Source organism: Gopherus flavomarginatus, chromosome 1 (assembly GCF_025201925.1).
Source record: "Gopherus flavomarginatus isolate rGopFla2 chromosome 1, rGopFla2.mat.asm, whole genome shotgun sequence".
In the NCBI taxonomy this organism is placed as follows: domain Eukaryota; kingdom Metazoa; phylum Chordata; order Testudines; family Testudinidae; genus Gopherus; species Gopherus flavomarginatus.
Window position 1 is genome coordinate 97,885,319 of NC_066617.1, and position 20,689 is coordinate 97,906,007.

At 44.9% G+C, this 20,689-nt stretch overlaps 1 protein-coding gene across 2 annotated transcripts in view; it reads right to left on the bottom strand.

The window, feature by feature from the left end:
• The window catches only part of ADSL (adenylosuccinate lyase), a 43,465-nt gene extending 25,488 nt beyond the window's left edge, over positions 1-17,977 (bottom strand). The window contains exons 1-4 of one of the 2 annotated variants that reach the window (XM_050917358.1): positions 17,761-17,977; positions 2,264-2,467; positions 872-916; positions 6-85 (exon numbers count right to left, since the gene is read on the bottom strand). In XM_050917358.1, the coding sequence (XP_050773315.1) occupies positions 6-85; positions 872-916; positions 2,264-2,467; positions 17,761-17,916 (485 nt within the window). In that variant the 5' untranslated portion in view covers positions 17,917-17,977. The remainder of the gene's footprint in view (positions 1-5; positions 86-871; positions 917-2,263; positions 2,468-17,760) is intronic. The other variant, XM_050917349.1, reaches the window with a different exon arrangement.
• Positions 17,978-20,689: the final 2,712 nt, after the last annotated feature.

A 20,689-nucleotide genomic window follows, 5' to 3' on the forward strand; every position in this document is an offset into this window, starting at 1 on the left:
CTTACTGGTAGTGAGTGAAACCCAGGGTAGGTAAGTCAGCGTACTGCTCAGCAAAATCAGCCAGCCGGCTAATCACCGTGGCGAGCTGATGAGAGTGGGGGATGGGAGAAAATAGGCAGTCAGAAAAGGAACTGCAGTGTAGACAGAAGTTACAAGCTAACCTTGAACTGTCTTGGTATAGTGCTGACACATGCTTAAGCATGATAGCTGTGGAAAATGGATTTAAAAGCATGTAACACCTTAACTGCATCAATTTCTACAGCCACTAGGAGGCTTCATGTTTATTTGTCACTTGAGGTTGTATGCACAAGTTTTGCTCCCTATAAAACTTAGACACGCAGGAATGGTCACACCAGATCGGATCACTAGCCAGTCTAGTCTGTTTACCACCTCCACTAGCACCTGCTGGGTGAGTAGTTAACCATTTAGTTCTCTCCTTTCAGGACTGGGACAAGTAAAACAAAGCCACTTCTGGCACAACAGACCCTCCCACTTCCATACAGCCCCTCAGGAAGCAAGAGGCCTTGGGGTAAGCTGGGGAGAGGCAAGACATCACGTGGAGTTAAGGACTGCTCACCCACTCCACAGTAGTCAGCCACTTTATCCTGGGTATCCAGGTCCCAGAGGAACTCCACCTCACCAGCATCTAGGGTGACCAGATGTCCTGATTTTATAGAGACAGTCCCGATTTTTGGGTCTTTTTCTTATATAGGCTCCTATTACCCCCAACCCCCTGTCCAGATTTTTCACACTTGCTGTCTGGTCACCCTACCAGCATCTACCCAGAGACCAACTAAGATAAACATCATTCACCCAGAGGCCATCAGCTGTGTCCACCTGCAAGATGCTGCACACACGACCTTTCTCTCACCTTGGGTAGCAGCAGGTTAAAACCATCGCGGAGAACAATCAGGTCCTGGAAGGAACGAGTAAAGAAATCTCAGTTCAACTCTGCTTGAGAGCCATCTGCTCACTCCCCTTTCTCATTTGTGGGAGGGAGAGGTTCTAGCCTCTCTGAACACACAGCTGCCATGGATAATTAAACTGTTCTTCCCTCCCAAGGAATCTCTAAGAAAGAGCCTCTCCATTTCTCATCCTAAACTCTCTCTTTCCTGAATCAAAATGCTGTAACAGGGGGACCTTCTTTAAGCCAAGAAGGACTGGATATTTGTCAGGGCCCATCAATGTCATTGATTCTATATCAGCCAGAAGGAGTCCTGAAGAGCAACATGAAACCTGTTCAAACCCTCATGGGTGGAAATCATGCTTCTGTAGAGTTCCCAGTGCCGCAAGGGGATGGGACTAAATCCTAATGGCCCCACATGAAAGTGCAGGCACTGTTTGCCACAGATCTATAGGGCTGTTTCAAGACTTCACTTCAAAAAGGCTGGCAGGCCTGGTAGAGCTTTCCTTTACCCCTTTCTGGTGCAATCAAATATAGCTGAGTCCAAATGGCACGGGAAAAGCAGCTGCCAAGCTGCTCAAGTCCAGGCAAAATGCAGGAATGCCACAGGAGAAGAGCAAAAGTACACTACCAGGTCTCGTCGAACAAAAGGAACAACAGCGGGCATGATGAGTTTGGGAGGGGTTGGGGAAGACAGCAACATGCTGGGGAATAACATTATTTTGTATTAGTTTTGTACAGGCCATCCCCCAACCCTTGACAGAAACAAATACTGAAGAGCAGGACATTGTGTGTTTGTGTGGGGGGAGGGAGGGTTATACAAGATTCTTATCCATTCTATTGACCCTGAATAGCTTTTCTCCTACTGAAACAATCCAGATTTTCCATACAACAATTGAAAGCTCATGATCTGCATATGTCAAAAGTGGCCTTGATTTCTCAAATCAGTGAACTGGTGACCAACTGGCATGACCAACAGGACACGCAGACTTTTTTTCTTTGTGCAACTCACGTGATTGTGAGTTTCCCTAGTTTAAAGCAACAGATAACACACAAGCGGGGCTTAGTAAGTGCTGCTGTTTGAGGATGGATCTTGCTTCATGCCAAAAAGAGTGCAGCATTGCTCTGCAGTTGCCAGTGTGTTTAGGAGAACTAGAACTCCAGCCAGCACTGACTAAAATAGTCTGTAGTGAGATTGGGACAGGGGGAATTAACTTCAGAAGTAAAATTAAATAAACTTTCAAAAAATTCTATTTGGAGATTTTATTTTTAAAAGTAAGTTTATTTTAAACTATCAAGAGAGCAGCATTTGATGGGTTCGGTGCAGCTCTCTAGAGAACAAACTCGGTATTATTTTACCGTGTTATCGCCCACATAGCAGGAAGTGGCTCCAAGATGAATGATAGCAGCAGCTTTTGGACAACAGTGGGCAAAGGTATGCACGTGAGCCATCACATCATGACGCAACCTCTTCTCCTCCTCAGCTGCCATCTTGAAGTCTATGTTATCCAGGTTTGCTTCCATCTCTTGGATTTGCTCATCTGTGATAGGCAATCCCAGTGACTGAAGGGGAAAAAAAAAACGAAAACACAAAAAAGCTATCTCCTTCTGACAGAAAGAACCCAAACCAGGTGGAGACAGAAGCAACACACACTTTAGCCCCATATAACTCTTCTTGGATTATTGTCAATTAGAGATTCCTGTGGGTGAAAGGCCACGTGATGGGACTGTAGTAGCAAATGATTTTGAGAACCCCTGAACTAACTTTTTCAATAGGGTAGCCTATATATTAGTGTCTCTTGGTCACCATTCCCCTCCGAGCCACAATTACACTAACATCCTTGTGACAACAGCAGCAATTGCGTCCATGGAAAAGCACTTTCAGGAAAGTAATGTATTAGAGCTTCTCCTGACGCAGTTTAGTGGCTGGAAAGGAGAAGCACCACCATGTGAACCTGCCAGCAAAACTCTGAAGATCATCAGTTGTCCACAGTTTGGGAACCTTTGCTTTATGTAAGTACCAAGCCCTTTATTTTCTGTTGCTTGTAACTTTCTGAAATTTTTTCCTTCATAGACCTTATCTTAGCTCAAAACTAAAATGTCTCAGAAGTTGGGGTAAATCAATTCAGTCACTTGACTTAGACAAGTGAGGTAAACAGCACATATTTGCCACTTGAAAAGAAATATCACTACGCTTTCCCCACCACACACTTAATTTACATAAAACTGGAGTAGCAGATTTCAGACTGGCAAACAGTTAGTATTCCATGCGGAACAGCCACTAGGCTGTGCTTAAAAAAAATATGGAAGTCATTTTAGAGGGACAGCTACTGAAAAAAATTACACTTGTTTGAAAAGTTATTTTACCTACTATGTTTTACAAGTAACACCTTAGAATATTATAATTTAAAGACATATAATTAGGCAGTTAGATTCCCATTCTGTTTGTGTGCATCTTCCATACAGCAACAGGGGAAAATTAAAATGGGAAAATGTAATAAACCACACAAGTTAGCAGGAATCCACAAAACTGACTAGCTGGCAATGGGATACCATTCCTTTAAAGTTAAAGGTTTAAAGATAGGTGTTTGCACATGCGCATAAATAACTGTGTGTTTCAATTGTGCAAAAGTGCAATTCCCACAGTCTGAGCTGGCAGACAGTATTTTGCTATATTCCTTATTGTCTGGTCTACACAATTATGCTTTTGTACAAATCTCATAAACATGGAATTGTGCAAGTTATCAAGGTCAAGAAGATAGTTTCTCCTAATTTAACAGTACTTCCATTTTTATGCAAAATGGCACCTGCTGGCACTGTCCTGCAGCTCTCTCCTTTTGGTGAGAGAATTAATGCAACAAAATACACTAAATTCTCAATGTCAGTGCTGGATTAAACACATCTCAGGATAATTAAAAGATAAGGATTTGAGACCAACAATAATTCAGCCTCACTGCTCAGACACTGTATTTTTAGTTCAATGGTTTTCAACCTTTCCCATCTGGGACCCAAAATCCATTCACAGATTGGGACTCATCCAAATCCCATAACTCTTTGGGGCAGTAAAAGATTGTGGACCTGGAGTCACAACAAGAACTCACAACTGGTTTGCATGGAGGCACTAAACAGAGAAGTTTGGAGTGTTAGGAGGAGTTGCAGATAGTGGATGATGCTCCGCCTGAGGATGCATCAAGCTCTGCTCCTGGTGAAGGACTGAGAGGAAGGAAAGGACCGCAGTGGGAGAGCTGGGACAGGACAGAAATGGATCTGTGGCAGGGCAGCAGCAGGGAAGGAAGGAAATAACTTGGAATTACTTTAAGTCAAAAGTTGCAGAAACTGAAGCCTGCATCCCAAAAAAGGAACAAAATTCGTAAGGAAGGGATGCAAACCAAGATGGATGAGCAAGGATCTCAAACAGATTAGGAGAAAGCAGAAGCCTACAAGAATGAAAGATGGGATGGATCAGCAGGGAAAGATACCTGCTGGAGGTCAGAAAGTATAGAGAAAAAGTGAGAACTACCAAAGACAAGCAGAGTTGGACCTTGTAAAGGAAATTAAACCTACAGTAAGAGGTTCTATAGCCATATAAATAAAAAGAAAACAAAGAAGTGGGACTGCTAAACACTGAGGATGGGGTGGAGATTAAAGATAATCTAGGCATGGCCCAACACAATACTTTGCCTCAGTTTTTAATAAGGGTAATGAGGATCTTACGAGTAGTAGCAGGGTGACTAATGAAAATGAGGACATGGAAGTAGAAATTGACACATCTGAGGTGGAAGTCAAACTCAAACAATTAAATGGGACTAAACTGGGGGGCCTGGTAATCTCCATCCAAGAATATTTAAGGAACTGGCACACAAAATTAAACCCAATAGCAAGAATTTTTAACAAATCTATAAACTCGGGAGTTGTACCCTGTGACTGGAGAACTGCTAATAAAAAAGTACCTATTTTTAAGAAAGGGGGAAAATATGACCAGGAAACTACTGGCCTGTTAGTTTGGCCTCAATTGTATGCAAGGTTTTGGAACAAATTTTGAAAGACAAAGTAGCTAAGGACATAGAGCTAAATGGCAGTTGGGATAAAATACAACATAGTTTTACAAAAGGTAGATCATGCCAGCCCAACCTGATTTCTAAGAAGATAACTGATTATTTTTTTTTCGACAAAGGAAATGCTATAGTTCTAATCTATCTGGATTTCAGTAAATTTTCTCCTGGGAAATTATTAGTTAGACTGGAGAAGATGGGGATTAGTATGAGAACTGAAAGGTGGATAAGGAACTAGCTAAATAGGGAACTACAACAAGTCATATGAAAGGTGAACTGTTAGGCTGGAGTGGAGCTCTTCAAGGATCGCTCTTGGGAACAATCTTATTTAACATTTTTATTAATAACATTGGCACAAAAAATGGAAGTGTGCTAATAAAATTTGCAGATGACACAAAGTTTGAAGGAATTGCCAATATGGAGGAGGACCAGAATATCATACAAGACGACAGCATTTTAAAAGCGTTTTTCTTTCCAGGAGAAGGAAACCAATTGGCTGAAGCGTTTTGAGATACGAGGATCTAGTATTATTGCACTCAGACAGGAGAGCTGGTGAGACAGAGGGATTTCCTGGAGAACCCATTAGCTAATTACTACCAAAATGAAACTAAAAACAATATGCTTCAGGAAGGGCAATAGAACCTTGAGTATCCAGACCCAACAAGAAAGGCGCTTGGCCCCACAGTGCTGTCACCAAGACATATGGCTACATGGCCATAACTCTGCATCATAGCACAGAGATAATTCTGTAAGCAATATGATGCAATAATAAGCTAATATCACTGGTGTATTTTACTCTACTAGGGAAGAAACACTGCTATTCAAGTCCCATCTCCAGAAATAGTTATAGGAAAGATCCATCCAACAGATTCTTGTGCTCATAAATATCTGACCCATGTGGAAAAGCCAGTCATGGTATGAGAGCAGAGACAGCCCCACAGAGAAGAGAGAACAGAACCTCAGGAAATAGTTACAATTGCTACAAAAAAGCACTCAAGATAAGGGCAGTGCCATGTCAAACACTGCTGTTGCACAACCACAAACATCATGATACTTCTCCTCCATGGTTCTGCAGCAGTACAGATGGTGTCATGGGGAGGTGGACACATGGCAGCTTACATCGACCTAGCTGTGCATGTCTATATACTTAAATTTTGTTCCCACCAGTGTAACTGCTCTGCTATGCCAACTTAACAACACCTCTCCAACCAGTGTAGAGTCAAGATCAATGTAGTTCAGTCAATGCAGTGTCAGTGTAGACACTGTATTACTTACACCAACTGTTACTTGCCTCCTGGAGCTGCCCCACAGTGACTGCTCTGGTCACTGTTGTGAACTCTGCTGCCCAGGGGCTCAATGGACAGGAAGCCACCCATGACGTTTAAAGCCCTGCCAATTTTTGAAATTCCTTTTCCTGGTTGCCTGGCTTGGTGAGCACACCAAGCAGCTCTCCATGGTTGTGTGCAACCACCCATGCCGGCTATATGCTGCAGATGCGCTCCTGGCTGGAGTACACAGGTGGTATTGGATCTCCTGGGTCTGTGGGGAGAAGAGGCTGTGCAGACGCAGCTCTGATCTAGCTGTAGAAATGTCAACATCTACAAGCAGATTGCTCAAGGCATGGAGAAAGCCTACAAGAGGGACCACCAGTAGTGCTGCATGAAAGCTAAGGAGCTACAGCAGGCATACCAGAAGACAAGGAAGGCTAACAATTGATCAGGTGCAGAGTCACAGAGCTGACTCTTCTACAAAGAGCTGCATGCCTTCCTCGGAGGAGACCCCAATGTAGAACTGATAAATGAAATTGTTTTAAAATGGGGTTTGAATTACAATATGGAACAGAAGTTACAGTGTAGGCAAGTGTACTGAATGGTGAACAGAAGTTACATTAATAAAAGTAAACAATTAAAAACACTCACTCCATTTTGTAAAAGCTTCCTCCAACCTTCATTTTTGCAAACCCTGCTGTAATCTTATTAGTTTAGTTTAGATGTGTGAATGAGGTATGTATGAATGACGGAATCAACCTCCAGCCCCAGCCTGTCCTGATGAGATAAAGTTCAAATACCAACGGCTGAAGACCTAGACAACAGCCCTAAACAAAGTAAGAAGCATCCACCCTAAAAAGAAAAGGACAACAGAACAACAGAAGGAAGATCAAAGCCAGGTTCAAGGCTGAAAGTCACGCCTGCAACTGATGGGTGATCAATCTAAACCCAGAGGCAGCGTGACACAGCAAGACCTATAGACTTTGAATCCAGACTAAAAGCCTATAAAAAAGAAGGGTGAGATGAGAGACTCTGGGTAACATTCTGCTGCCAACATGGAAGAACATCGGTGCCTGCCTAACAGAGATCCAGCTCGGACTTGTGCCCGGCTTTCCTGGCCAGTTAACCACCACAAGCTACGAACCCAAGCTGCAAAATCAAGCCATGAACTTAAGCTATCTTCAGGACTGGTAACTATGCAGCAGCTGCAGAACACCTGATGAATGTGGGTGTGTGTGTGAGTGTGTGTGTGTGTATAGGTATTAGGTATAGTGTGAATGTGTGTGTGTGTATAGGTATTAGGTATAGTGTGTGTGTGTGTGTGTGTGTGTGTAAGAAATAAGATATTAGTTATTAGTCATAAATCAAATTATCATAATAAATGTGGCATCTTTGTCTTGTCCCCTTTAATAAGATCCTGCTGGTTTTTACTGGTCTAATATAATTGGTATAACACCAAGAGCTCCATGGATACTTTGGAGGAGCCTACATCAGAGGCGCCCCAGCTATGAACAGTGAGGAGGAGGACGTGGTCGAAGAAGAGGAGGAGTCTGGGGGACAAGCAACTGGAGGTCCCAACTGCCCAGCAAGCCAGGACATGTTTCAATTCCAGCTAGTCTCAACAGTTGAGCATGGGCAACACTGATGCAGGGGAAGGAGCCTCTGCTAAGTATGCAATTTGCTTTGAAATTACAGGGATGGAACCCGCAAAACAGCAGGACACAACTGTTGATTTACTTTTTCACGTGTGGTAGAACAGTTAGTGAAACAACCAAGAGAGTTGTGTTGTTATCTGCTTTTCATTCCCCTCCAGAGTTGGGGGAAGAGAGGGCACACAGAGCAGATTTTTTATGTGCCCTGGGATGTTCCATGAATCCTATGTAGGTATCTCGATGAAACTTTCATGGAAGTACTCTACAATCCAATACTGAAGGTTTCCGGGGAGGGACAACTTATTTCTTCCACTGAGGTAGGACTCTTTTCCACCCACTCAGTGATTACTTCAGCAGGCACCATTGAAGTACACAGGTTACCATCATATAGGCCCAGGGGGCACTGAGACTCCAGCAGCAGCTCTCTGCCTCTGTTATCCTCAGGAATGAGATATCAGCTAAAATCACCCCGTCACTGGAAAATGGCGTCAGTATTCAGTTCCATTGCCCTATACAACCCCACTCCACTCCCTCCTGAAGACCATACTCACCATGGCTGGTGCTGTGACTGGAGAAGTGAGAATGCAGTGCTTACAACTTGTGGGGATCAAAGGGAGTGAGTTCCGTATCCTAAGGTTTGATTTCTGTTGTGAATACACTGACAATGGTACCCCTGTGTGTTGTGTCTGCAGCTGCTAGTATTGTGGCCTTCAGAGGCTTTGTCTACATTGGAACTTCATCGACAAAACTTTTGTTGTTTAAGGTGTTAAAAAACAACACCCTCCCGAACGACAAAAGTTTTACCAATGGAAGGTGCCGCTGTGAACAGCGCTTTGTTGGCAGGAGAGCGACAAAGCTGCTGCTGCTCGTGGGGGACAGAAGTTTTTTGTTGGCAGGAGAGCTTTCTCCTGCTGACAAACAGCAACTGCACTGCGCGCCTTTTAGAAGCATGGCTGCAGTGGCACAACCGTGTCGCTAAAAGTGAAGTAGTGTAGACAAAGCCAGAGTCTCCTCCTCCATACCCGTAAAACATCTAGGCCAGATAAGGAGGAAAAAGACGACGACTCAGGATGACATGTTCCAGAAGTTGCTGCAAGCCTGTGCTGCATCAGAGAATGAGACCAGGGCCTGAAGGATGACAGCATGGAGAAGGAAAGAGTGGAGAGGAGGAAGGCCCAGGAGTCCAAGCAGGACAAGAAGGAGATGCATCGGGACATAATGGGGCTTCTCAGACAACAAAGAGAGAAGCTGCAGACTCTGGCAGACCTGCTGCAGACTCTGATAGACCTGCAGGTCCAAGAATCCCAGGCTCGCCTCCATCTGCAACCCATACACAACTCAATGTTGAGACCACCTTACACCATCCCTCAAGATTCCACATGGCATCAGGGACATGGCACTACCAACTGTGAAAGACATGGCTGGTGTATGTGTACCTGACTGTTCTTTCCCCTTCATAAGTTGTACTACCTTAATTTATTAAGTTCTATAAAGTTCTACTTTTTTTTTCCCTGATTCGTGCTGTAGAATAAAATTCTGTTTTCTGGAACATAAATCAACTTTATTAGTTCACAACATATGCTGGCTTGTGCTGAGCATGTCTGACACCCACCAATTTCCTTTACTTCATTTTGTCACAGAACCTACATCATCATTCTCAGACAATATTAACAGGTGCACTGGCAGTGTTGTATTACTGCACACACAGCACTCACTACAAGATTCATACCAGGCTGCAAAAGAGCAAGGCCAGGTAGAGCAACGCACACTACTCTGGCCCCCCTTAAAATGGTCTTTCAAAGCCTCCCTGAGCCACACAGCTCCATGCTGAGCTCTTCTTATAGCCCTTGTATCTGGCAGTTCAAATTCAGCAGACAGCCATTCACTTCACCTCTGCCCTCCACCCTGGGGTAAACTTTTCCCCCTTTGCTTCACTGATATCATGCAGCACATAGCTGGAAGCTATAACCATTGGGATATTTTTTTCCACTGAGGTCTAATCTTGTAAGCAGATAATGCCTGCGACCCTTCAAAAGACTAAAGGCACATTCAACTGTCTTTCTGCAGCTACTGAGCCTGAGCTTGAAGCTGAAGCACTCCTAGGTGCTGTTGAGGTGGCTGGTGTACGGTTTCATGAGCCATGTTAACAAAGGGTAGGCTGGGTCCCTGGGATCATTATTGGCATTTTAACATTCCCAACAGTAGTCTGCTGGTGGGGAAAGTCCTTGCTTGGAGCTTTCTGAACAGTCCTGTGTTCTTAAAGATCTGCATTTCCCACACTTCATTTCCCCATCAGTTGTCTTCTGTTATAGGCACCTAACTAGAAATACTATACATCTCTCACGATGAAGTGCAGAGGAAATTGCTTGTGATTGTGTCTAACAGTCTGCGACTGACCAATGACCAAGCTAACAAGTGCTGAGTGTGGCTGACTCCCACTCCATTTCCAGTCCAGGACTGACATCATAAGGCTGTAACTCCTCAGGAATGTGAACACATGGATAAAAATAACAGTCTCCCTCCTCCCAGTGGGGCCAGAGTACTCAAGATATCACAGGACACAACTCCTACTCACTGGAAACAAAATTCTATTTTGAGAGGGCAGAAGAAAAAGGGAGAGCTGGCAGAGAGAAAGGAAGACCGGGAAACCCATAAGTACAAGGTTTGGGAGTCCTCCAATTTAAACAAAACATCCTGCAGATATACACTACACAGTAAAAATAACATTTTAAATCACTTTTTAAAGTAGCACTCGATCATATGACCAAACTGACATTGCTGTACAGTAACACAAGAAGTCAACAGAAGAGCCTTTAACAGTGTCAATTTAACTAAAGTCACATTTGATTAAAAAATAAAAATAATGCACTAAACAATCTATCCTTGCAGCAGTCACTCCTGCCATTCTAAATTAAACTCGCTACTTTCAAGCTTCCTATAGTCTGAAAGAATGCTTAAATTAATTTCAAATTGGATTAAATAATTTCACAATCAACTGTTTATCGCTGAGTAGCATTATAAATGGACAAACTTAAATAACATTTTTGCCATCTCCAGCAGCCATCTCCATTATGGTACATTATTGTTATCTTTTTAGTGTTTTCCTCAGAAAGTGATTCCCTCTTGTTTGTAAGTAGATTTTTACATTTACTATAGCTTCTTGCTGCGTCTAGAGAGCTGACAGGGAGGAAGATGTAAGGCAGGGCAACCTCTGCTACTCCAGACACTTGTCCCTTCATACCCTTGCAGTAAGCACAAAGATCCAGTGGATCTGGGATGGGCTCATTCTGAGTGTTGCACAGAAACACAAGCCATTGGTTCACATGGTTCTGGTGAGGAGTGGGCAAAAGGTGGTAACTTACTGTACTGATCAGTGTTTTGTTGCATGGCTGGAATCTGCCTGTTGATACACATCTTTTGCTGGATGGACATCCCAGTGTTTGGAATTTGGTTAAAGAAAGCTGATAAGTTTCATGCCAGTTGTCCAAGCTATTTCTCTTCTCTCTTATGGAGAAGTCATCCAAGAGTCTTTCAGTTCCAGAAAACAAGTAAGACCTCCATGTCTTCCATAATACTGAAAGCTGTGGGAAGTGGGTACTATCAAAGACGGTGAGGGCTGTTATCAGTTTGGGGAAAGCCTCAGATATGAAAGCCATCTTAAGTTTCAGCAAGTCTGATTTCTCCTGACTGCTAAGTAATGCCAAAAGGTTTGTCACAGCCTGCGCTGTGACTTCTCTTTTTTCAAAAAAGTTCTTGTAGAGATCAATGTGATCTGCATGATATTTTACTGCCTGAAACCAGCTATTCCATCTTATATGTACTGCTTCGGGGGGACCTTCATGGTGTGCACATCATCTTTGGACTTAAGAAAAGCAACCCATCTTCACTTTCTGGCTGACTCTTTGAAGAAGGCAAATTTCATCCTAGTAATGAAAGATGCCACATTGTTAAAGAAGCGACAATGCACCATGTCTCACTTATCAGATTGATTATCTGACACAGATGTGTCACATGTACACTGTTGGGCATGATGCATGTCAGTGCTTCTCTGTATGCTTTGATGTAGTATACTGCATTGTCAGTTACAACTGCCCAGACATCAGTGCGGGTGAACTGATCTTATTCATTGACCCTAGGACAGCCTGCGAGAATGTGGAATGCTTGCAGCTCTCCATGACTATAACATCAATCAAATAGTACTGATCTTCAATACCTGAAAAAAAGATGTATTCTGTTGTCACAATTTTTCTACTTGTTTGTTACTGGAGGATTTCATTAAACTTAAAATTCAGTAATGGAAAAAAATCCAGCTTCAAAACCACTATAGTATCATTTAATGTTAAAAAGGTGTTTTTTTAATATATTATATAGGCATAATATTACAGGTGCACTGCAATACAGAATTTAATTTCCAAATGCATATTAAATATGAAGTACTTGATAAAATTATGAAATAAGTATTTTTATAGAATAGCTCTGAAATTCTAATGTGATACTTCTTTTCTTTAGGACAATTTTAAGGGGTGATAACATCCTAAATGTTCTTTCTTAAATTATCTGTACTTTAAATCATAGACGTGGTTAATCTTTTCAAAATATAACAAACATTCTCCTAAAGGTCAATACACACATTATAAAAAAGCATCTACTTAAAGGATCTGTCATTATATTTAAAAAAAAATACTTATGACTATATTTAGCACATTGCATTCTCGGATATTTGTTGTCTTGTTGATCACCACGGATATCTTTCCTCCATGGATTTGCCCAGCAATGCCACCATGTGCTCCTGATAAACACATAGCAGGTTAATCCGCAAATGTGCCACTTCATTTTCAGGCAATTCCCTCTCCCCTATCCCTCCGGCAGTATTTTAAGAGGAAACACTGAAGCGTCATCGTTTCTTCCAACGGGATATCAGCCTCAGCACAGACCACAACAAAAACTTCAACAAACTCCCATCTGGCATCTGCAAATTTCATAGTCTGCAATTGTTCTCTGTAGAGAATGAGAACCTCAATGATTCTAGTCATATGTGGAACAATTCTTCAGATTTTCTTTGACATTAGATGATCATTGCAGGTATCTTTTTGGGTCCAGTCTATTGTATGTTGACAGCATTTTCAGAACATCATACTGCCTGATTCATAGATGTCATTAGGGAACTGACTAGCTCTTCCCTTTGGTGTCAGCATGTTGTTACTTAGCTTTTTGGATGAGCGTTTTCCAGTTGTAGAATGCCTTTTAGACATGCTAAATCGTGTACTGAACCACGGGAAGGAGAGGGGGTAGAAACCGCACTAGTAGCAGCAGACCATGTGTTGAAGGAAGTCAGTTAATCTATAGTGGTGGGGAAGGGCGAAAAAGCATTCTCATTGTGTGTGTACATATGAGCCTCTGAAACTTCTCACACTGTATAAAATTTGTGTAGGTAGGTTTCATATATGCTATTTCATTTTCTACTGCCAAACATCTATTTTTTATATAGCGCTGGAGTCTGTGCTATTGTTTTGATTCCATGATTCCGTCTGTGTTCTCATTAACGTAGATTTCACAGGGCTCTAGCCACTGGCTCATTCAGTCGATGTTAGGATCTCACCTTTGACAACGTCCAGTACCTGACACTTCAGGTGCCCCTTTAATGCATATGTATTTTGATGTAGGCACCCTCTCCTCAAGGGGTGATGAGGCAATAAAGCAGTGCCATGGTCCCAGGAGCAGAAGCGGGCACGATAATGAGACTGTGCATTGCCTGTTCACACTCTAGTACAGGGGTAGTGAATAGGTGGACTGCAGGCCAAATCCAAACCACCAGATACTTTTGAATGGCCCATGAAATCTTTTTTATTTAGTTATTATTGTCATTATTGTTATTGAGTGTGAAAAATCTCTCTCTGGAGTCTGGACCTTGGATATACCTTGGCCAAGAAATTCGAGCCTTGACAAAAAAAATAATGTACTACCCCGCTCTAGTGCAACGATCCTCTGCCCTGCAAAACTAGAGAGCCACCGTAACAGTGAACAAAACAACAGACAGCCACAGGATTTGAGTGTTGACCTAACACTCCACTGCAAATTTTGTGTTCCAGTGTGTTTGTCATGTATCAACACAAATATGCTTGCTAGGTCATGATGGTAAAAGGTGGGTGAACCTACTATATGGTAAGTGCAAAAATGACTGGAAAACTGTACTCAGAGAATAGTTATCAAAGGTTCACAATCAAGTTGGAAGGGCATATAGAGTAGAGTTCCACAGGGATCTGTCCTGGGTCCAGTTCTATTTAATACCTTCATAAAGGATTTGGATAATGGTATAGAAAGTACACTTATAAAGTCTGCAGATTATACCAAGATGAGAGGGGTTGCAAGCAGTTTGGAGGACAGGATTAGAATTCAAAATTATCTTGAAAAACTGGAGAAATGGTCTGAATTAAATAGGATGAAATTCAATAAGGACAAATTCAAAGTTACTACACTTAGGCAAGAATAATCAATTGCACAAATACAAATTGGGAAATGACTGTCTAGGACGGAGTACTGCAGAAAGAGATCTGGGGGTTATAGTGGATCTCAAACTAAATATGAGCCAACAATGTAATAATGTTGCAAAAAAACCGAAAACATCATTTTGGGATGTATTAGCAGGATTGTTGCAAGCAAGACAAGAGAAGTAATTCTTCCACTCTACTCAGCATAGATAAGGCTTCCGCTGGAGCACTGTGTTCAGTTCTGGGCGCCACACTTCAGGAAAGATATGAATAAACTGGAGAATGTCCAGAGGAGAGCGACAAAAATGGTTAAAAGTCTAGAAAACATTACCTGTGAGGAGACTGAAAAAATTGGGTTTGTGTAGTCTAAAGAAGAGAAGACTGGGGGTGGGGGGGCATGAAAACAGTCTTAAAGTACATAAAAGGTTGTTATAGAGAGGAAGGAGATAAATTGTTCTCCTCAACCACTGAGGACAGGTCAAGAAGTAATGGGCTTAAACTGAGGTAAGGGAGATTTAGATTAGACATTAGGAAACACTTCCTAATTGTAAGGGTAGTTAAGCACTAGAACACATTATGTAGGGAGATTGTAGAATCTCAGTCATTTAAGGTTTTTAAGAACTGCTTAAACAAATATCTGTCAGGGATGGTCTAGATCAGGGGTTCTTAAACTGTGGGTCAGGACCCCAAACTGGAGTCAGAACCCCATTTAAATGAGGTTGCCAAGGCTGGTGTTAGACTTGCTGGGGCCTAGGGCCGAAGCCAAAGCCCGAGCCCCACCACCCTGGGAGGGGGGCTAAGGTTACATGCCCCCTGTCCAGGACAGATGCCCTTGGGCTTCAGCTTTGTCCCCCTTCCCACCCAGGGCGGCAGGGATAGGGTGGGCTTGGGTTCCAGTCCCCCATCCTGGGATCATGTAGTAATTTTTGTCAGAAGGGGGGCATGGTGCAATGAAGTTTGAGAACCGCTGGTCCAGATAATACTTAGTCCTGCCTCAGTGCAGAGAACTGGAATAGGTGACCTACTAAAGTCCTTTTCGGTCCTATATTTTTATGATTATTTAATGTCTTGGCTCTCTGCAAATCCATTCAGCACAATCTGTCTTTTCCAACCACTCCCCCTCATGGTTACTAGCAAAAAGCCTGAACTAAGTCTCCTCTTCCTTCAATTTCCACGTTCTAAGTGCTTGGACTGATAAGACCAGGTCCTAGCATCAACATTTTGTTCTTTCAATTTCACCGTACTACCATGTATGTATCGGGCAATGTAGCAAGCACTCCTGGGATGAGCATTCTGTTCACTCTGCCCAAGACTCATCTAATCCCAGAAATATGGGCTCCATAAGAGCCATTGGTTGAGGATCACTTTAATGCAGTGGTACCCAACCTTTTTAGGCCACTAGCACATTCATGTTTTCAGAAGAGTTTGGCGGGTGCCAACAATTACTCACATACAGGGCCGGCTCCAGGCACCAGTGGAGCAAGCACGTGCCTGGGGCAGCATTCTGTCCATTCTGCAGAATCAGAGCATTTTTTTTTTGTTTGTTTGTTTTGTTTTGGGGTTTTTTTGCGCCAGTTCTGGGTAGTGCAGAGAGAAGCTGGAGAGAAGCTGGAGAGAAACTGGGAGGACAGAGGGTGCCCGCAGCCTGCAGCCCCTGAGTTCTCTGTCCCCAGCAGGCGTGGGGCTGCAGCTTCTCTCCCCTGCTGGGCACTAGGTGGGCACACATAAATGCCCTGGCAGGAGCCACGGTGCCCGCGGGCACCATGTTGGGGACCACTGCTTTAATGATTGCATATGGCACAGATTTACACCAAGGTGAGGACACTTTAAACATTAGAATATTCCAAGTCTCCTGGCAGGCAAGCAGATCACTAATGAAAGAAGGGCTCAAAAGATAAAACCCTTCTTTCCTTCCATAAGGACTGTTTACAGTAGCTTTATGAAACTCACTTCACAGAGGAATGGAGAGTTCAGGGGGAGTGTAGGTAAAACAAAAAGTTACAGCTTTGTAGTCTGGTCAATAACCTCTCATGCTGCATTACAGAGGATGACCTGGACAGAACTACATATGAAGTTAGGCTTGTGCCCTTTTTTGCTTTTTTTTTTTAAATGATGTATACAGGTGGCCTGAAAGATGAGTTTTTTGTTTATGTTTTTCTCTGCTTAGCTTAAAAACGTCAAGAATAATCAAGACTCCCTGCTTTTGCTGGAGAACCCAGGAGAGGTAGCAAGGATGTTTATTGTGAGCTCTAACATAATAACTGTTACGGTGAAGATGCTGCATCTTTGATAAAGGCTTCCTTTAGACTAAAATGCTAGTCATCAAAATTAAATAACGTTAAAAATATGTTAAAAGGTCCAAATTAAAATTTCTTCTCCCTTGCCATGTCATTGTTCACTAGCTCTTCAGTTATCAAAAACTCTCCCTGCCTAGATTTCTAATTACAAATATCAGCATAAAAAAAATATTCAGGCCTTCTTTATACAGCACACAGACGCAAAACGGGGCATAAATCCATTTCTCCCCCTTCTCACTTTGCAGATCACCTTAGCAGCAGATTGTACAGTGAAGAGCAAAAGAATAGAGAAATGTAAGGATCAATATTGGGTTTTAATCTGGGTGGGCAATGTACTTTAACTCTGACACATATGATGTACTACATTTGCCAATACCTCTGTAGTTTATTATGACAAAGAAGGATTTGAACTTCAGCCACTAGCTCCCTGCATGAGTTTTGTATACAATCAGACCTCGCTGCAAAGTTGCGTGAAGGTGAAGAAAGCCACCTCTGGAAACCAGAATCTGTCTTCTCTCTCCTTGCACCTTCGCAGTCAGCCAAGGTCTCCTTTGTGGCACCTTCTCTTTTCCTCAGGTTGGGATCCCATTTCCCCCTCTTGCCAAAATCAGCTACAGCGTTAGCACCCCCGCCTCCCAGTCCACAGGCTGGTTTCCTCTTTCTTAATCCCACCCCTCGAGATTACGAAATTCTGCTCTCTGCCTCTAACCCGACTCCAAAGTCTGGGGCAAGCGGACAGCCCCTCCCACCCGGGTTAGGAGCGTGGCTGGGCTTTCCCCCTTCCTCGCCCCCCCAGTCAGGGAACTCCAACCGCGCTGCTGCTACAGGGCGGCCAAAAAAGCCCTCCACGTGCCGCATCGCCCCCGGCAGCAGGGTCCGGCGATCAGCGCCACGGGCGAGCAGCCAGCAGCGCACGGGGCCCGCGGGGCGGCCCCCGAACCGCCGCGTGCCTCAGTTTCCCCTCTGTCAAACGCGCATCCCTCCCCCGAGGGCGGACCTGCCAGCTGCTTCTGCACCCCCAGCCGTGGGGCTGGGCCCGTGGGATCCCCCCACAGCGCGCGGGGCAGAGGTCCCGGGCCGGGCTCGGTCCCACCGGTACCTTCTCCGCCTGGGCCAGGTAGAGCCAGAGCCGCCGCCACGTGCCGAACTTCCGCCTCTCGCTGAAGTTGAAGCCCATCTCGGGGCTGGCGTAGCGCGACACCAGCGGCGAGCGGTAGCGGCCGAACGCGTCCTCCTCAGCGCCGGGCGCCGCCATGGCCCAGCTAACAGCGCAGGAACCGCACGCGCCAAGCGCACGTCAGGCTCGTGAAAGAGCGCGAGAGGCCCCCCCCCCCGTGTGGAATTCGGCCGGAGGTCGAGAGGGCAGAGTGTGGCCGCGCTGACTGTCGTAAAACAGCCTCGTCCTCCTCCGAGCGTGAAATACGGCAGGAGGTGAGTGCGGCAGGGGGCGGCGCAGCGCCCCGTCCTCGAGGGAGGGTCCCGGTGCGCGGCCGGAGACGGGAGCCAGGTCTCGCTGCCTCTGGTCCCTACAGCTTTCCCTGGAGGCTCCTGCTGGGCTCTGCCCGCCCCCAGCAGCTACCACCGAGGGGTCCGGCCCCGCTACGGCTTGTCTACACGGGACGGGGGGAGCGGTGGTGTTAAATCCGATTTCCAGAGCCTCTCACCTCGTCTCCCTTTATTACTGCTCGCTCACATCCGCCTCCCGGCTGCTCTAGTCAGCACCGAGGGCTTCTGGGCACCCCCTAATTCCTGAGCTAGATCTGCCCATTCCTCCCCATCTCTGCTTTACCCAGGCACTGCAGACTGGGTGGCTGCAGCCTCTGCATCTTGAGCTAAATGGCCCAAGGCCTGGAAGAAAACAACTTGCTAGCGAACCAGTTCTCTCTTTCCACAGGTGGCGCATTATGCCCAGTGCCACTAACATGGACAGCCCTGAACAATCACATCTTAACATTGAATTCCATTCATCCCTCCAACACCAGGAGTTGAAAGATTCAGCTCTTATAACTCAGCTTTAGTGCATTCATTGGTATTGAGCTGCCTATAGCGTCAGTGAGAGCTGCTCAGAGCCAGGTTACAGACACACTTAGGTCTGGTCTACACTACACGTTTAAACCGATTTTAGCAGCGTTAAACCGATTTAACGCTATACCCGTCCACACTACGAGGCTCTTTATATCCATTTCTGTGCTCCTCCCCGAGAGGAGTAGCGCTAAAATCGGTATTACCATATCGGATTAGGGTTAGTGTGGCCGCAAATCGATGGTATTGGCCTCCGGGCAGTATCCCACAGTGCAGCTCTGTGACCACTATGGACAGCAATCTCAGCTTGGATGTAGTGGCCAGGTAAACAGGAAAAGCCCCGCGAAATTTTGATTTTCATTTCCTGTTTGCCCAGCGTGGAGCTCTGATCAGCACGGGTGGCAATGCAGTCCCAAATCCAAAAAGAGCTCCAGCATGAACCGTACGGGAGATACTGAATCTGATCGCTGTATGGGGAAACAAATCTGTTCTATCAGAGCTCTATTACAGAAGACGAAATGCCAAAGCGTTTGAAAAAAAAATCTACAGGCTACACAGTGCTGCATGACAAGCCTAACGGGAAGCCAGAGACTCAAACAGATGCTCAGGGAGGGAGGGGGTACTGAGGACTCCAGCTATCCCACAGTCCACAGCAGTCTCCGAAAAGTATTTGCATTCTTGGCTGAGCTCCCAATGCCTGTAGGGTCAAACACATTGTCCAGCATGGTTCAGGGAATAGCTCATCAATTTACTCCCTTCCCCCCACCACCTCCGTGAAAGAAAAGGGAAAGAAATCGTTTCTTGACTTTTTTCAGTGTCACCCTATGTCTACTGAATGCTGCTGGTAGATGCGATGCTGCAGCAGTGAAGAGCAGTATCCGCTCCTCTCCCCTCCCTGGTGCCAGACGGTACAATATGACTGATATCCGTCGTCACCATCAGCCCGTGAGTGCTTCTGGCTTACCTCAGGTAAGGTCGGCTGGGGGCGCCTGGGTAAAAATAGGAATGACTCCCGGTCATTCTCAGTAGATGGTACAGAACGGCTGGTAACCGTCTTCATCATAGCAACTGGGGGCTGAGCTTCAATCAGCCCCCTCCCTTTCATGTGAAAAGAAAAGATTCTGTACTGCCTGGACTATCATAGCAGCGGGATGCTGGGCTCCTCCCCTCTGCACTGCTTAATGTCCTGCCTGGACTGTCATAGCACCGGGAGGCTGCCTCCCCCTCATTTTATCTCACTAACAAGTCACTGTTTCTTATTCCTGCATTCTTTATAACTTCATGACACAAATGGGGGGGACGCTGCCACGGTAGCCCAGGAAGGTTGGGGGAGGAGGGAAGCAACGGATAGGGTTGTTGCAGGGACACTCTCCGTGAATGGCATGTAGCTCATCATTTCTGCGGGATCTGACACGGAGCAGCTGTACTCTCTGGTACACTGCTTCTCTAGTACACTTGCCCCAAATTCTAGGCAGGACTGACTCTATTTTTAGAAACCATAAAGGAGGGATTGACTTGGGGAATCATTCCCCGTTTTGCTTTTGTGCCCCCGGCTGACCTCAGCCAGGGGCACCCATGATAGCAGCAGACAGCACAGAAGGACAGATAACCATCATCTCATTGCCAAATTACCTTGGCAGCAGATGGTACAGAATGACTGGTAACCATCTCTGCTAGCATGCAAAAGCAAATGAATGCTGCTGTGTAGCGCTGGAGTATTGCCTCTGTCCGCGGCATCCAGTACCCATACAGTGACTGTAAAAAAAAAAAAAAAAGGCTGAACGGGCTCTGTGTTTGCCATGCTATGGCGTCTGCCAGGACAATCCAGGGAAAAAGGGCGCGAAATGATTGTCTGCCGTTGCTTTCCCGGAGGAAGGAATGAGTGATGACACTTACCCAGAACCACCTGCAACAATTATTTTTGCCTCATCAGCCACTGGGCTCTCAACCCAGAATTCTAAGGGGCGGGGGAGACTACGGGAACTATGGGATAGCGACGGAATAGC